At 37.7% G+C, this 17,499-nt stretch overlaps 1 protein-coding gene across 6 annotated transcripts in view; it reads right to left on the bottom strand.

The window, feature by feature from the left end:
* Nucleotides 1-17,499, bottom strand: part of COL4A3 (collagen type IV alpha 3 chain) — a 170,113-nt gene that overhangs the window by 101,495 nt on the left and 51,119 nt on the right. For 5 of the 6 annotated variants that reach the window (XR_003570342.1, XM_027875985.1, XM_027875986.1 and 2 more), the window contains one exon: nt 2,523-2,579. Coding sequence is in view for 4 of the 6 variants with exons in the window: in XM_027875985.1 (XP_027731786.1) it covers nt 2,523-2,579 (57 nt within the window). In the remaining 2 variants the exon portion in view is untranslated. Of the gene's footprint in view, nt 1-1,447; nt 1,515-2,522; nt 2,580-17,499 lie in introns of those variants that run through there. The other variant, XM_027875988.1, reaches the window with a different exon arrangement.

Here is a 17,499-nt window from a genome sequence, read left to right as displayed (position 1 = left end):
GGTGCCCTTGTAAAGTTTTAAGCATACGGTGCCCAAACTTCTGCTCTCCTGCCAATGCCCCCCACCCCTGCCCCAACCCTTTTACCTTGGAAAGCCTCTTATTTCTGAAAGTTCAGAGCTGAGAGATGCAGATGCTAAGTGGTAAGGAAATGTAAAGGGGATAAGGGAATCAAATAAAGTAAAAACAAACAAACAAACAAAACTCCAACACAAAACAAGAAAATGTCTTAAGTAGAACCTGAGGTAAGAATGCCAAAGAATGTGGCAGAAGCATGAAAAATTGTAACATTCCTGTTGTGGGCTTTACTGTCTTTTGTTCTGTTAGAGCACTGTAATATTTAATCTGTTATTTGGTTAGGAGATAAATCAGTAGCAGAAAAAAAAAGATGGGCTGGCAGATCTAATAGTCTGAGTTAAGTAATAGTCATCACTGATAGTAAGGATTGTCAATGAGCATAATAGTTGCATAAGTGGAACCACAGAGGATGGAGTAGATAAAATGCCAAGAAGAGTTGGGGTCAAGCCCTGCCTCTGATACAGAGGGAAAAATAATTCAGCTATTTGGCAAAAAAAGTCTGAATTTTTAATTTTCAAAAGCACAGAATTCTAGGTCGTCTGTGATCTGTCCTCAAAACTGTCTTTCTAGTCTTAATTCCCACTATTCTTTTTTTTTTGTACAAGTTTAACTGGATCACTCACCCCATTTTTACTCCCAGTTTCTCACTTTCATATGTTTGTCTTACAGAAAAATCAGAATGCTAAAATGGTTATAAAGAAATGACATTTTATTATTTTTAGGTGCAGATGGACTTATATTAGTATAATGAAACAGGAATAATAGACGGCTAAGTGACCTACAGAAATGAGTATGTATATTAGTATGTATATATGTATACATACCCATAAATATATATACATTTATAACTGTTGAGATAAGTATATATACATATATACAAGTATATATACTTACATGTACACATACATACATACACATATATATGTGTATGTATGTTTATATACATATGAACATGAATGAGCTGGGGTTACTGTTATTTGTTTGCAGGTGATTAGTGCTTCTGAAACATTTGAAAAAAATTGTTCTCTGCAGTTAATTAAAAGATTCCTCCCTCAAGTCTTTACATCAAATTCTTGGTACCATCCATGAGAACCCTCTGCTAAAACCTATCCTGGCTTTCCACGTCAGCATTGAGCTTACTCTGGCTTCTGAAAGGCTGAGCCAACACATTGCAAACTTTTGCAAGCCCTGACGAGTGTGAAGGGCTCTGCAGTTCTAACTTTGTGTCTATCACTAAGTCAATCAGCAAACATTCATTAAGCACTTACTATGTGTCAGGCACTGTCTTTCATAGGAGGATCCACCAAACCCAGTTTGGGGAGCCATAAGGGGGTGAATTAATTTTGGCCACAGCAACTCATGAAGACCTACCCATCCTAAGGCCTGGAAGGGTTTCAGTCTGTCTCAGTGGAGGGCACATCCACATTTGGGGAAATGATAGATCTTAGGAACTAGTGATGCACCTACAGAAAAAAGATTGGACAGATTTATGTAGAAGCATAGACTTGGGGAAGGACCTTTTGAGATTATCCAGTCCACATCCTCATTTTACAGGTGAGGAAAATGAGTCCAGAAAAGTAAAGGGACATATCTAAGGTAATACAAACAAGAAAGTAGTAGGTCTAAGACTCCAACTGATTTCAATGAACCATAGATTTAGGGACAGAAGGTACGTTTAAGGTCATCTGGCCCAATCCCTTCCTTTTACATTTGAAGAAACAGAAGCCCAGAAAGGTCAAGGATTTCCCTTTTTCAAGGTCACACTGAAAATGTCAGAGCTGGGCTTTGAACCCAGGTCCTCTTAACCCCTAATCCAACTTTCATTTCACTGGACTATGCAGTATGTCTGAATCATCACAAATGGCATATTAATGGAGTTTGAATTGGCAAGATCTTTGCTGCATTCCTTCATTTATTCTTGCAATCAAATTCCTTTCTTAGCCCCATGCTTTGTACATGGCAGGCTTGAAATCCTCACAGAATTGGTTCTTATTTGAATTTCAGAGATGATTGTAGTTCTGATGCCCTCATCTCCCACTAGGTGGAGGTAGAGATCATGACATACACTCTGGCTCTTCTCCCAATGTTTATTCAGCCTCCATCTAATAAACCATGGTGGTTTCCACTTGAACTAAGTGGTTTTCATTTGTCTTCTTGTGTTCTGTAAGATTTTAGCCAGTGCATAAATGTAGGGACATCCTTTGGAACTTCACTTTACTAATTATCTGCCCCTCTCTCACCACCCAAAGAGTTATAATTTAACTGCTGGTATTTAGGCCAGCCAGCCAAAGGCTTGAACAAGGCCTTCTTTCAGGTTAATGTTTCTGTTTGAGTACATTAAAATCGCAGTGTTTGGAAAACTGATGGACACCACTCCTTCTGGATGTTATGAATGGAGCATGTTGAGGATAGAGAAGCAAAATGTTAGTTACCATCTTGTTCTTACCTTATTGCCTTTGAAGCCATCACAGAAGCATGGGCCCTTGGCCGTACAGGCACAACCCTATGGGGAAAGAAAGGAGTTTTGTTTAAAAACAAGGACAAATTTCTATGTTATTTGATGAATCACAATGAGCAGGACAAAAGAATCCGGCCCAATCATTGTTTCTTTTCTTTGACTCAAACTGCTTTGTTTGGCCTTTAAAGTCCATCACAATCCACCTTTTTTACCTTATTAAACATTCCTCTCCAGTTCATGGTTCAGTCAAACTGGCCTTGCTTTTATCCCTCAGGCCTGGAGGGCACTCCCTCTTTATTAAACATTTAGAATCCCTAATTTCCTTCAAAGTTCTCCGGATCACAGTTAGAACTGTCCTCTTTCCCCCTCCAAATCACCTTTTGTGCATATTTTGTGTAGGAAATAAATTCCTTGGGGGCAGGGATTTTTTTTTGTTTTGTTTTGTTTTGTTTTTGTATACCCAGTGCCTGACATTCAGTCATTCAGTCCTGTCTGACTCTTTGTGACTCTGTGGACCATAGTACCTCAATAATGGCCATGAAATTTTCTTGACAAAGATACTAGAATGGTTTGCCATTTCCTTCTCTGGTGGGTTAAGATGAGCATAAGTTAAATTTCTTGCTGATAGTCATACAGCTAGTAAGTGTCTGAGGTCAGATTCGAACTCAAGTTCTTCCTGACTCCAGGCCTAATGCTCTCTCCACTAAGTCACTTAGCTGCTTTATCCGACACATAGTAGGTGCTTAATAAATACATGTTGGTTGATTTTTCAAGTGTAATTTACCACAGAAAGCCTTTTCTGATTCTCCCAGATTCTCCATTCTTTATTTTTTAAAAATAATATTTTTTCCCCAATTACATGTTAAAACAAATTTTTTTTTACAATTTTTCTTTTTAAGTTTTGAGTTCCAAATTCTATCCCTCCTTCCATCTCTTCTCTCCTTCCCTGAGATGGTAAGCAATCTTATATAGGTTAGACATGTGCAATCATGTAAAACATTTCAATATTAATTATTTTGTACAAGAAGACTCAAATAAGAAAGGAAGGAAGAAAGAAAAATAGCATGCTTCAGTCTGTATTCAGACACTATCAGTTCTTTCTCTGGAGGTAGATAGCATGTTTCCTTATGAGTCCTTTGGGATCGTCCTGCATCATTGTATTGCTGAGAATAGCCAAGTCATTCATAATTTTTTGTCATATAATATTGCTGTTACTGTGTACAACGTTTTCCTGGTTCTGCTCACTTTACTTTGTATCAGTTCATCTAAGTCTTTCTAGGTTTTTCTGAAATCTGCCTGTTTATTCATTTCTTATTGCACAGTAATATTCCATCACAATCTATACCACAGCTTATTCAGCTATTCCCCAATTGATGGACGCCTTCTCAGTTTCCAATTCTTAGCTACTACAAAAAGAGCTGTTATAAATATTTTTGTATAAATAGCTCCTCTCCCTGCCTTTTTAAATCTCTTTTGGATACAGACCTAGAATTAGTATTGCTGGATCAAAGGGTATGCACAGTTTCATAGCCCGTTGGGTATAGTTCCAAATTGCTCTGTAGAATGGTTGGATTAGTTCATGACTTCACCAACAATGCATTAGTATCTTAATTTTCCCACATCCCCTCCAACATTTATAATTTTCCTTTTTTGTTATGTTAGCCAATCTGATAAGTGTAAGGTAGTACCTCCATTCCCCTATTATCTTGTATTTATTTTATATATACTTATATGTGTGTCTATTGTTTTCCTTGACAGAGTGTAAACTCTCCAAGGGCAGGGACTGTTTTTATTTTTAATCTTTGTGTAATAGGTTCCTGGGGTGCAGAAAGGATCTGGGTTATCATATTCTCCTTTGTATCTTGGGTGCCTGGCACCTAGTAGGTGTTTAATAATGGTTTCTGTGACTTGCCCAGGGTCACACAAGTATTAAGTGTCAAGTGTCTAAGGTAGAATTTGAACTCAGGTCCTCCTAATTCCAAGGCCAGAGCTTTATCCACTGCACCACCTCGCTGCCCCAACCTCTCTCTCTTTTCTCAGAGGAACTCTTCTCTCATGTCTCCCTGGAACTCCTGTGAAATGCTTTGGTCTTCCTGAAATATGTCCAAGGCTCAGAAATGATGGTCCACAATGTTTGTCTTTCTCTAAACAGAACAAACATCTCTCTGATCTTAGATTGTGGGGAGATGGAATACATTTTTGTTTTATCTTATTAGCCACTTGATGTACTTTAGGACATCTGCTGATTTTTATGCTAGATTAACTCTCTAGGATCTGTGACAGCAGAGGGAAACACTAACCAGTGATGAAAACAAAGCAAGTAGCTATGCTTTCTGCTTGCATTCAGGGATTTGAATAACATACGTCTAAAAATATAGATGTATGTACATGTATACTTATATATACATACATTAACTATTAAACTTAAAACTGCACTGAAACTTTTGGGACATCATATATATGTGTGTGTATGTACACACACACACACACACATACATGCATATATTATTTCTGTCTGCACTCAGAGATATGAATAATATACATCTAAACAAATATAGATGTATGCACATGTATTCTTGCATATACATACATAAACTATAAAACTCAAAACTGAACTAAAATTTTTGGGACATCATAGATATTATGTGCAGATATGTGCACATATATGTATATATATTTATATATGATTTCTGTCTGAATTTGGAGATATGAATAAGATATATATATATATATATATATAATATGTAGTGCACCTATATACACAAAGCTTAAAACTGCAAAAAACTTGGGATACTGTATATACATATATGTTTATACATGTATACAAATGTGTGTATGCATACCACATATATGTGTATATATGGAGTCTTCCAAAGTCTCTAATGCTTAGGTTAATGTTAATATTAGTTTGTGCTCCCTAGAGTTGTGAGAAGAAGGCTCTGATTATAAATTTCCAAGGAAGGCTTTTGGAGAGAGTTATAGGAAACTAAAATGTTTTCTTAGATATCCCCCAAATGGATATTTTTTATGTATGTGTATACATAGTTGGTTGGTTGTTGTCCTTTGTTCTCAAAGAGGACCAAAATGACATCACTATGTTAGGGTCAAGTTACAGTGTGTCTGACTGACTGATCAGACCACTATGAGCAGAGTGCTTTACCACAGGTTGGGCACAAATAGTCCATGTGAGCATTTGGGGTGGAGATATCTCTAAATTCATGCATCTCACATTTATTTTGAGCTACTGCATGTGTGTATGCACACATATATTTAATATGGAGAGATGTAGGTGTGTGTGTGTGTTTGTGCATGCACCTATGTGTATGTAATTGAGATTAGGACATTAAAAAGTAAAAGCTCTATTAGAAGATGATCTTTCCCTGAGAGGTGAAGAATTGAAACTCAGTTGCTTTAACTTTATAGAATGAAGGAAGAAAATGCAGTTCTTTTCAGATCTCATCTTATTCATCCTCCTATTACATCTGAATAAAGGAAAGGAAGGCGAGGGAAGGGAATCAGCATTTATAAAGAGCCAGCTATGTGCCAGACATTGTGCTAAGTTCTTTATAAGTATTATCTAATTCTCTGAACCAATAGCTCAATGTTTCCAAAGATCAAGATGTTATGTAAATGAAATGTATAGAAGATTCTTTGCAATTTTCCATTTGGGGATGTTTTGGTACAATGCAGTCAAGTCAAAAGCCAAATATCCATAAATACCTCCAGTAGGTAAGAACTGTCTAAAGAATTGTGGTTATTTTTACATTTCTCTTGTTAAGACTGTTATTGGTTGGTTTGAAAAAATCCTTCTTGTTTCAAGGTCCTTAGTGGTCATAAGTGAAAGGAATTGTATCTGGTTTTTCATTCATCTCATACTTGAGGCTAAGAAACTAAGCCTTAGTTGACACTTTCACTTGTAATCAATACATGTCTTTAACCTGTTTTGTTAAACTGATTTATGAATTTATTCCTTATTGTCCCCTATTTGGGGCATCCGCCAATATTTTGTCTTTTTCTATCCATGCATAAAGCATGACACTTGAAAACAGCAATAGCTCTTGGAAGTATGGCCAGAATGTACAAAATGTATAATAAATGGATGGATACTCTCCAAAAGGAACACATCATGGCAAAGAGACAATAGTGATAGCTCTGGGGTTCCGTGGATTCAGATTTTTCCAGGTTTCTGATGCCCTCTTGGCAATATGTTTGTATCTAAGCCTCAGTTCTTGCCTCTAAAGTATTTTGACCTCTATTCTGGCTTGGACCTTCAGGTTCAAGTGCTTATCACTGGGCGTCTCCTTTGCAAGAAGACCTTTCTCGTCTCCCCTTTTATACCTCTCCAAGCATTCTACAATCTATTTCCACTGGTCTTTGCACCTACCTGTCCCCAATGCTAGGAACGCTTTTCCGTCTCCTTTCCATCTCCTAACTTTTCTGGCTTCTTTCAAGACTCAGTTCAAATCCCATTTTCTGCAGAAAATCTTTCCCAACCCCTTATAAGTCTAATGCCTTTCCTCTGTTAATTACCTCCTGTTTGTCCTGAACATAGCTTATTTGTATATGTTTGTTTGCTTGTTGTCTCTAGGATTAGATTGTGAGCTCCTTGGTGGCAGGGATTGTCATTTATTTCTTTGGATGCCCAGTGCTTAGCACAGTGCCTGCTACATAGTAGGTGCTTAATAAATGCTTATTGACTGACCAAAATTATTTTTACTGTGCATGGTTCTATAGCTGTGCACGTGTACACTAGCAATGACTGCCCAACTCTCTGTACAGAAGCACACATGAATGAAAATGAAGATGAGGAAGATGAAGATGATGAAACACAAGATTCAAGATCCCTATTCTTCTAGCTGGTGCTGTATTCCCTAGAACACATATTTAGATTTGCCAATGTGGCTCAATATTTTTTAAAAGAATATATGTATTAAGGTACATAGCTAGAAAAAATAATAAAATTGATCTGGAAGAAAAAAAGGTCAAGAATATCAATAGGACTCATGAAAATAAAATTTGAAAGAAGAGGTCTTAGTGGTACCAGATCTCAAGCAATAATATAAAGTGGTAATCATCAAAACATTTTGATACTGGGTAAGAAATAGAGTGGTTGACCAATGGAATAGATTAGGCACACAATAGAAGCAAATGAGCACAGTAACCTAGTGTTTGATAACTAAAGATCCAAGGTATTGGGGAAAAAACTTACGATTTGACAAAAACTGTTGGGAAAACTGGAAAGTAGTCTAGTAGAAACTAGGTATAAGAACAATATTTCATACTGCATACTAAAATAAAACTAAAAATAGGCACATGATTTAGATATAAAGGGTGATATAACCAAATTAGGGGAGGATGGAAGAAATATTTATCATATTTCTTGCCTACTCAATGTGTGGGGGAGGCAATAGAGAGAAGGGGAGAATTTAGAACTGAAAATAAAAATAGAATTTAAAAAACTATATATATATACAGATATGCATATTTTCAGGAAAAGTAGAGCTCACTGAAGTTCCCTATCCAGATTATTAAAAATGTTTTAATTGATTTGACATGATACGTTAATGATCATTAAAGCTTCATTTTGTTTTAATCTAATTGTGAAACACAATTACTTAGATCATATTTTAGTGCATAGAGGAATTTTCGTATTTATACTTTAGATCCATGTGTCTTTGCACTGAGAAGACCTGTGCTGGTGGCAACAGTTTTGAGGGTGTAGAAGGATCCTTTTTTGCGATATCTGAAAGAGGGCAGGCACCTAATGCTTGAAAAAAATCATGGATGTTATGACTACTAGAAAAGGCAATGGAGAGAATATTGCTAGCTACTGCCTTTTATGCCTCCTTTTCCATCTCTACAAAATCTGAGAATAATCTGCATGTTTGAGGGTATGCTTAATGAAGAGATAAGGAACAAACAAGCAGGCTTCTGCAAATGACATTTTAGAGTTGGGTTCCTAGGATCCTATTGAGTTGAGAGAGCACTGGACCTGGGGTCAGAAGAATTAAATTCAAAATCAGCCTCAGACATTTACGAGCTGTGTGACCTTAGCAAGTCACTTTGAGCCTCAATTTCCTGGTCTGTAAAATGGAGATAATAATAGAACCTACTTCCCACTGTTGTTATTAAGATTAAATGAAATAAACACTTTGTAAACCTTAGGGTGCTATATAAAGTTATCATTATTATTATCATCCTCGGATTCTATAGCATACCACATTTTAATGGCCACACAACTGACTGAAAGGTGTAGAGAATATAAAAGCTCAACATCCTTGTTATTTATTAGTTATAAAAAAAGCATGCAATATGGTAGAGCAAAATGTGACCTTAAAGGTGTTCGTCTATCAAGATGTCTCCTAGGCATGCATTAAAATTATTCACACTTCTCTGAAAAGTGTGACAATAGATGCAACTTTGTTCTAGATTCTCTGTGTTCCATGAACTTTTGATTATAAATTCAGGAGAGATAGCTGCTCACTTAAGGTATTTATAACTGTCATGGAAAAGGTCCAATGGAGAGTCCACAAGAAAGGAATCATCATTCCCTCCAGATCAAGAGATCATAGATCTAAATCTGGAGGAATCTCAGAGGCCATTCAATTCAACCTTTTCATTTTACAGATAAGGAAACTGAGGCCCAGAGAGGCATTAAGTAACTTTGCCCAAGGGCACACAGGTAGTAAGTATCAGAGGCAGGATTTGAACCCAGGTCTTTTGACCTCAGAGTCAATGTTTTTTCCTCTGTGCAATGCTGTCTCCTATAGCAAAGGTCTCCTGGATACTTTTGTTTTGGAATGGACTTGCATCAAGTGCTAGAATATTGTAAAGTTTCCCAAATAAAATCCATGATTGCTCAAAACAATTTAGCCTACTTATCCAAACAGGAAAAACCAAACAGATAAAGGATGTCTACTGTTTAAATTATGAAATGCAATTGCATGGAGAGCCCATTGTAGCTGGTCCATTTAGTACATAGGTCTTGGACAGATGCTGAGGTAGACAGGGAAGTGGGCCCAGAATGGGAGAGGAGGAGGAAGAGAGTGGACTGACTTACTTTTGGGAAATTGTATGCTTCTCACTGACCCAGACCCCATGCCTGAAACAAAAGCTTATCTTTTTAACACCAATACGCTTCTGGACACCCTGTCTAATTACAAAGCATAGATTGTCACAGTTTCTAAAAAATTAAGTTCTAAGTCACCCCAATGGCAGCACACAGTGACCATAGATAGGTTATATCATATCATCTGTCATGACTGTATAAGAAAAGCAGGTGTGTGTGTGTGTGTGTGTGTGTATGTATGTGTGTCTATGCATACAACAAAGCATTTTAGGAAAGGAGGATTAAGAAAGGAGGTGGACTGGTCAGGTAGTGAGAGCAAGAGATAAATGAGCCTGTGTGAGTCTGGTGGTCAGACAAGATCTGGAGTAAGGACCCCAGTTGGGCTGAGTATTAATTATTAATTATTAATATTATTATACAATAACATTATATAAAATATATTATATAACATATTATATAATTATATATCATATTATTTAATTATATATTATATTATTATATATTACATGCTAATTATATGATAATATAAAATTATTAATAATAAATTATTAACAATCAGATTATTAATAACCGAATATCAATAACATTCTATATTATAATACTATTAAAATATATAATAATAAATACTCTATACACAGTTGCCCCCTTTTCTAAAGTCCTCATTTTAAAAAGCAAAAAGTTCAGTCTCTTGAATGATGTTACTGATAAGGAGATTGAATTAATTCTACTCAATCTTGATCAGACCCTACCCAACTTTACAAAGAATTTAATCTAACTTGGGGAAGCCCACAGTGTTCTCCTCAAGTGTGGGTAGAGACAGAACCTTTTGTCTAGATGGCCCAAGGCTGGGCGGTGGTTTGAGTATAGAGATAATTTCTCTGTCCAAATATGACACATGATGTCACTCTCAGCCCCTCATCTTAATATAGTCCAACAATTGTGTTATCCAGCCAGAGTTGATTTCCACCGCCCAGAACAGCTACTCTTGGAAGGGTATATAAACTGTGAGTCTGTTGCCATGATGGTCTTTGGTCTAAGAGAGAGATGGCCAAATGGCCATCCTTCTATTAATAGCATGCTGGCCTTATTAATAAAATTATTAAATTGCCCAGAAACTATGTATCTCAAACCTTTTTAATCACTATAAGGGTTTTTAGGAGAACATGGATAAGAGTCTTAGGATGCAAAAGCAGGACCGTAACAGGGATTACCCATGTTGATGAGAGCACTGAGCCATCTAAATGATGGAAAGAGTGAGTGTCAGCTTTGATTAGAAGTTGTAGCCCATTCATTACATTTCCACTTCAGGTTTGAAACTATTTAAAAACCAGCATGACTTGATGCCAGAAAATAAAAAGGAAGCACGATCACTGATAGCTAACATAATTTGTGTGCTTTCCTCCTGTCCACCAATAAAATATTTGTAGTTTCTTCAAATCTCAATTCTGTTAGAAGTCATTTGCCAGGGGCAGAAAGCTCTTACTATTGTAAGAGCTTTGTATATTATTTTTGCTAATCAATAATATGTCAGGAAGCAATTCCGGGCTGTGTGGTTTTAGTATTTCAGAGTCTCAGGTATTTCAATTCATGAGAGTGTTATTTCCCATTTTACATTCAGCATAGTAAGGCTGCATAAAGCATACACACCAAATTTAAAGTGTGAATGTGCTGACAAGGTCCAGAAACTCTGGTTCTGAGTCCTTACTTTCTCCTTTAGCTCATGATGTGGAATAAACTGTGCTTTTTTCTAATCTTTATTTTCTTTCTCTGAGGCTTAATTATTCAAGCCCTCCCTAGATTCTTGTCCCTGAACTCACGAAGCCACATGGTCCATTACAGAACTGACCACATATCTTGGTGTGTCATAATTCTGAGCAGGGCATATAAGAGAAATAAAATTCTCACTGAAAATTAATCATTCATTCAGTACCTATTAACCTAGAAAGAAACATCTGTTTGACGTTACGTGTGTGGACACAGGCAGACATACAAACAAAATATAGGTGTAACTTTTTCATGGAAATATTCATCAAAGAGGACATGCATATTTTTGCTGATGTATTTAGAGAGCTAAAGCACCACTTCTGAGATATTATTGTGACTACAGATTCCTAATTCCTGCTAAGTCATTTGATTTCTGCCTCTTTTCTCTCCATTGGGAAGGAGAAAGGAAGAGAATAAACATTTATTTAACACCTACTATGTGCCAGGCATTGTGCTAAACCCTTCACAATTATTATTTCATTTGATCCTCACAACAACACTGGGAGGTAGGTGCTGCTATTATGCCCATTTTACAGTTAAGGAAACCGAGGCAAACAGGGTTAAGTGACTTGTCCAGGGTTACACAGCTAGTAAGTGTCTGAGGTCAAATTTGAACTCAGGTCTTTCGACTCCAGGACTAGTTACTCTACCCCCACTGTACCACCTAGCTGCCTCTGATATGCCACCGCTATCCTAGTTAAGACCATCATAACTTCTTATCTGAGCTATTGTAATATTCCCATATTGTTCTCTTTGCTTCAAGTCTTTTCATTCTTCAATACCCAAGTAAGACATTTTAATTTTATGTTTCTGTTTGTACTTCTAGGCACCGAGCATGGAAGCATGTACATAGGTACACCTATGTAGGTTATACCTATTTCCTCTTGAGGCTCTGGAGGAGAGAGTGAGGCTGGTATCCTTGCACAACCCTCTCTCACTTAAATCCAATTCATTTGCCAGTCATGGCATCACCTTCCTGATGTCATGGCCCTCTTCCAGAATGAAGGACAAATAACATTTCCTTGTAATGGTGCCCCTGAGAAACACCATTGTCATCATGCCCCCAGGTAAAAGCATACAAAGTTACACACAGAACGTATACAAAGTAGATGAAAGGTAATTTCGAAGGAAAAACACGAACAGCTAGGGGGCCTGGGGAGACCTACAGAAGGCAGCATTTGGGCTGAGTCTTGCAGGAATCTGAGGATTCTGAGTGGCAGAGGGAGGGAAGGAGAATATTTCAAGCAGAGAGGGGACAGCCAATGCACAGAGATGGGGAGGGGGATGGAGGAAGCATTTATAAATGGCTACTATTTGCCAATGCTAAATGCCTTACAAATACTATCTATCTCATTTGATTCTCACAAAACCCATCTCCAATAGGAGATGGAGCATCCAGTGTGTGGAGAATCCAGTCTGATCTGACTACAGAGTGTGGGGAAGGCAGTAATGTAGAAACAGAGGAAGGGGCTGGGTTTTAAGGATCTTTAAATGACAAAAGAGTCTATATGGGATCTTAGAGGTAATAGGTTGCCACTGAAGTTTATTAAGTGGAAGGTGATGTAGTCAGACATGAATTTTAGGAAAATCACTTTGGCCACTGAGTGGAGGGTGGGGAGAGATTTGAGGCAGGGAGACCAGACAGAAAGCTGTCACAGTAGTCCAGGATACAGGTGATGAGGACTGTGTTGTGCTTATGTCAGTGGAAAGAAGGGGAACATATACGAGAGAAATTGTGGAGCTAAAACAAGATTTGGCAACTCATTAGATACATGGGGTGAGTATTTACCTTCCAAGATCAATTCAAGTGCCTCCTCCTGGAGGGATCCTGTCTTGATGCCCCCAGTGGGTAGGGCCCTTCTTGACCTCGCCCACCCCCCATTTATTTTTTCAAATGTTTGGTACATATTTTGTATTTACTAATCTCGCTACATGCCTCCATCCCAATAGAGTATTAGCTCCTTTTTATTTTTTGTTTTTATATCCCAAGCACCTGGCACAGTGCTTGGCATACACTAGGCACTTAACAAATATTTCTATTCTAAACAGCTCTATAGCTGATTTTACCTATTGGTGCACAAAAAGTTTTCCTTGTTCGCTTCTCTTTCCCCTCTCTCAAGCCCAATTCAACACAAGCTGAAGCTGGTAGTGTCCAAAACCAATTAACACTCTTTTGAGCCATTCTGTTGATTTTAGTCTATTAACATTGACTTGGCTGGCCCCTCTGCCAGCCAATAGCTTAAAGCAACATAATCAGTGAAAAGAACAGCTGACTAAGGAGAGCAAGGGTGGTGCCAGCTAGGCTCTAAAGGTTGTCCTGGGCAGATCCCTTGGCTGTGCATTCCTCCCCTATTCCAGTGTTAAGCAACTGACCCTGTAAGTTGGATATATTTAGCCAAGAAGAGATTCACAGAATTTTCCACCTCCTACACACACACACACACACACACACACACACACACACAGAATCACATATTGGAGCACGAATTTTTTCAGGTAAGTATTGGACTAGATTTGATGTCTCTTCTGACTCTGAGTCTCTAATTCTGAGATCTTTGTCAAGCCCAGGTTTTGCTAAAGGATTCTTCAGTGAGAAAGAACCAACCATACCTCCTGTGATAGATCACTTTCCTTTTCAATATAGCTCTAATTGTTAGGAAGTTTTTCCTATTTTTAAGCCATAATCTACTTATAGATAAGTACCATCAATTGGTCCTAATTCTGTCCTCAAAAAGTCTATTTTCTCTTCTATATGGAATCCATTTCAAATATTTGAAGATGGCAGTCATGTTCCCCACTATCTTCTCTTCTCCAGGAACAACCCAGTTTTTTCAATTGGTCCTCAAAGAACTTGACCTCAGGGTCTCTCACCATCCTGGCCCCTTCCCCTAGACTTTCTCCAGCTTGTCAATGCCCTTCCTAAAATGTGGCATCCAGACTGAACACAATACTCCAGTTATGATCTGATCTGGCCAGAATCCCATGAGAAAGAGACCATCTCCCCTCTTCTGGACACTGTGCTTTTCTGAAGCTTATAGCCTTAGATTGCATTAGATTTGAGGGTTGTCATTCCAAATAAGCAATATGAATTTGCAACCCATTTAAACCCCTAGATACTTTTCAAATCAGCTACCTACCCACTATTCCCTTCTCCACCCACTTCTACATTGTATTTATGAAGCTGATTTTCTGGACAAGGTAGAAAGATGTGATGTTAGATGATAGTACAATTAGTTGGATTAGGAAATAGCTCAATGACTCTGAATACTAGTTAATAGAGCAATAGAAACCTGGAGAAAGGTCTTTAGTGGAAAACCATTGGGCTCTATGCCTAACCTTATTTTGCTTAGTGTTTTATTGTTAAAGTGAAGGTATGGATAGCATACATATAAAATTTGAAAATGGCATAAACCTGAGAGGGATATGTTGTATTGCAGAATCAGACTTCAAAAACAAGGCATAGTAGGAGTACTAGATTGAGAGGGAGAAGACCTAGGTTTGAATCTTAGCTCTACTCTTTGCTACCTGTGTATCCTGGGGCAAATCATTTTTCTCTGGCCCTCAGTTTCCTCCTGCGAAATGAGGCAATTCAGCCAGATGACCTTTAAGGTTCTTTTAAGTTTTAAATCTATGACCTTAAGACTTTATCAAGCTAGCACGTCTAAAAAGATGAAATTTATTAAAGATGAAATTAAAACTTGATACTTGGGTAAAAAAAATTTTATGGCCCAGAATAGGGCAGATGTGTTTATAGAACATATGTTGTACAAAGGGAGTTTTAATGGACTATAAACCCATTGTAAGTTAATAGTATGATGTAACAGCCAAAAAAGCTAGTGTGACTTTGGACCGCATCAATGCAAACATAGTGTTCAGAAAAAGGGAGGTGACAATGTTGCTGCCATAGACACAGAGATCTTCAGAGGGGCTTGGACACACTTCTGAGTCTGTGTGATCCTATTTCTGGCACCACAGCTTGTCTGGGGATGTCCCTGGATGCTTCCTCTTGCAGAGACTTTGTGGGAGTCCTAAGTCTGCCGCTCTGCCCATGCTTCACTGACTCCTGAAAGTCAGTGGATAGATCCATCATTGAGGGGATAGAAAATAAATTTGAGAATTTGATTTACTGCCTTTTCATGGATAAGTCACTTCAACGGTCTGAATCTTTGTTTTCTCATAAAGAATGTTGGAATACAATCCTTGTCTGCCTCCATCTACTTCATGCACCATTAGTTAAATTCAATAAACATTTATTAAAAGTCTTCTATGGGAAAGGCTTTGTGCTACAAGCTAAATATTAAGATTAATAAAGAATTATGCCAGAGAAACAATATACATAATGACTACAACAATGTAATTGGAAACAACAACAACAAAGCAATAGAAAAGAGATGCTGCACAAATATAATGTCCAAGCTTGGCCCCAAAGAAGAGAGATAAGAAAGTATTTTACCACGTATCTTTGCAGAACTGGGAGAGAGGGGCATTGAGTGTGTAACACTGCATTCAGTATTGGACTCTTTCAGTATGTACGTTAGTTATGAATTGCTTTTCCCTCTTTAATTCTTTTGCTCTCTGGGAGGAAGGAAGGATGCATTGGGCAAGATAAAAAGCACAAAACCAAAATATATCAATGAATTGGTTACTCCATACAATTTCGTTGAATCACATCAAATATTAAGATCATTCACAAACTCTTGCATACTGTAATTGATGATTAGGGTCCCTATGCAAACTGCAAGTTATATGGGGGTTCCTATCTGCACCCTTCATCTTTTTGATCACTTAGGAGAAGCAGTCCCTAGAAAAGTTCATTTCTGTGCCCCTCACCCCATTTTCCTTTCAATAGGCCCCTCCTCATTTTTGATGCCCCCCACAAACCAAAGCCTTCCTACTCCTCTCCCTAGGAAGTCCCTTAATGCTCCAGTCCTTTCTCATCCCCTTCCCTTCCTTCAAATCTTATCATTTCATTTCCGCCAGAACCTGTTCTCTGCTAAGAGACACTAGTTAACCTGAGAGAGTTAACAAGTACTAGAATGTTTATTTGTAGCCCTTCCCAGGTAATTGCATTTTTAACAGACCTTTCTGGAACCAGTGCCTTGACTCCAAAAAAGCTATTCAAAAAGTAGAAAATTTGGATACTAGCTAGGCAACTGAGAGATTTTTGTGAGTAAGATGGGGCCCTCAAGTTTCATGATACTCACATGGGCCAGTTCTGGATTCATTACTTAGAAAAATTCTGTGATGAAAGCATCAGTGAGAGCCCTTGGCTCTAAAACAGAGATTCTTAACCTTTTTTGTGCAATTGACCCCTTTGGCAGTCTAGTGAAAGCTATGAACCTCTTCTCATAATCATGCTTTAAAATGAATAAAATAAAATATATAGAACTACAACAGAAACTATAATAGAATAAATATAGTTATCTAATTAGATAGATAATGGTATTTCATTATATTTTCCTTTGTAATCCTGTGCATATATTTTTATATACATGTGTGTATGTGTGCACACACATACATATGTGTACATAAATATATACATAGTATGTATATATGCATACATGTATGCATACACATGTGTGCATGCACACACATTCATACATGCACACATACACATACACAATGCACACATATATGTGTACATATGTATACACATATGCATATATATGTTTAACAAGTTCACATGTTCTAGGTTAAAAACCCCTCCTCTAGAAGTAACAAGAGTAACAAACACCCCTTCAGGCAGCCACCTCAGCTACAGAAATCCTCCTTCATTCCAAGTGGCTGCCACTTGGGATTTCCCTACTCTCCTTTTACTTCCTGGTAGCCTTCCTTCATGACTACAATAGTAGTACTGGTGGTTAAGGGGAAATGACAGAAAGAGGAAGGGAGAGTAAACCCTCCCATCTTGCTCTTCTCTTTTTCATCTCTAGCCTTGGTTTTGAAAGCCATACACATTCCTTCCCTCATGATGTCTTCCCATGTAGGAAGATTAGGGTTAGAGGTCTGAAGCAATGGAGATATGTTCTTGGCGTCCCAAGTGATAACTCTAAACACTTTTCCTCAACAGAATTCTTTGTCTTTACATAGTGTTTGGGTTCTATAGTATCATCATAACAACAGCTAACATTT

The sequence above is a fragment of the Vombatus ursinus genome, unplaced genomic scaffold (assembly GCF_900497805.2).
Source record: "Vombatus ursinus unplaced genomic scaffold, bare-nosed wombat genome assembly UNPS02014810.1, whole genome shotgun sequence".
Taxonomy (NCBI): domain Eukaryota; kingdom Metazoa; phylum Chordata; class Mammalia; order Diprotodontia; family Vombatidae; genus Vombatus; species Vombatus ursinus.
This window is presented reverse-complemented; position numbering and strand designations above follow the sequence as displayed.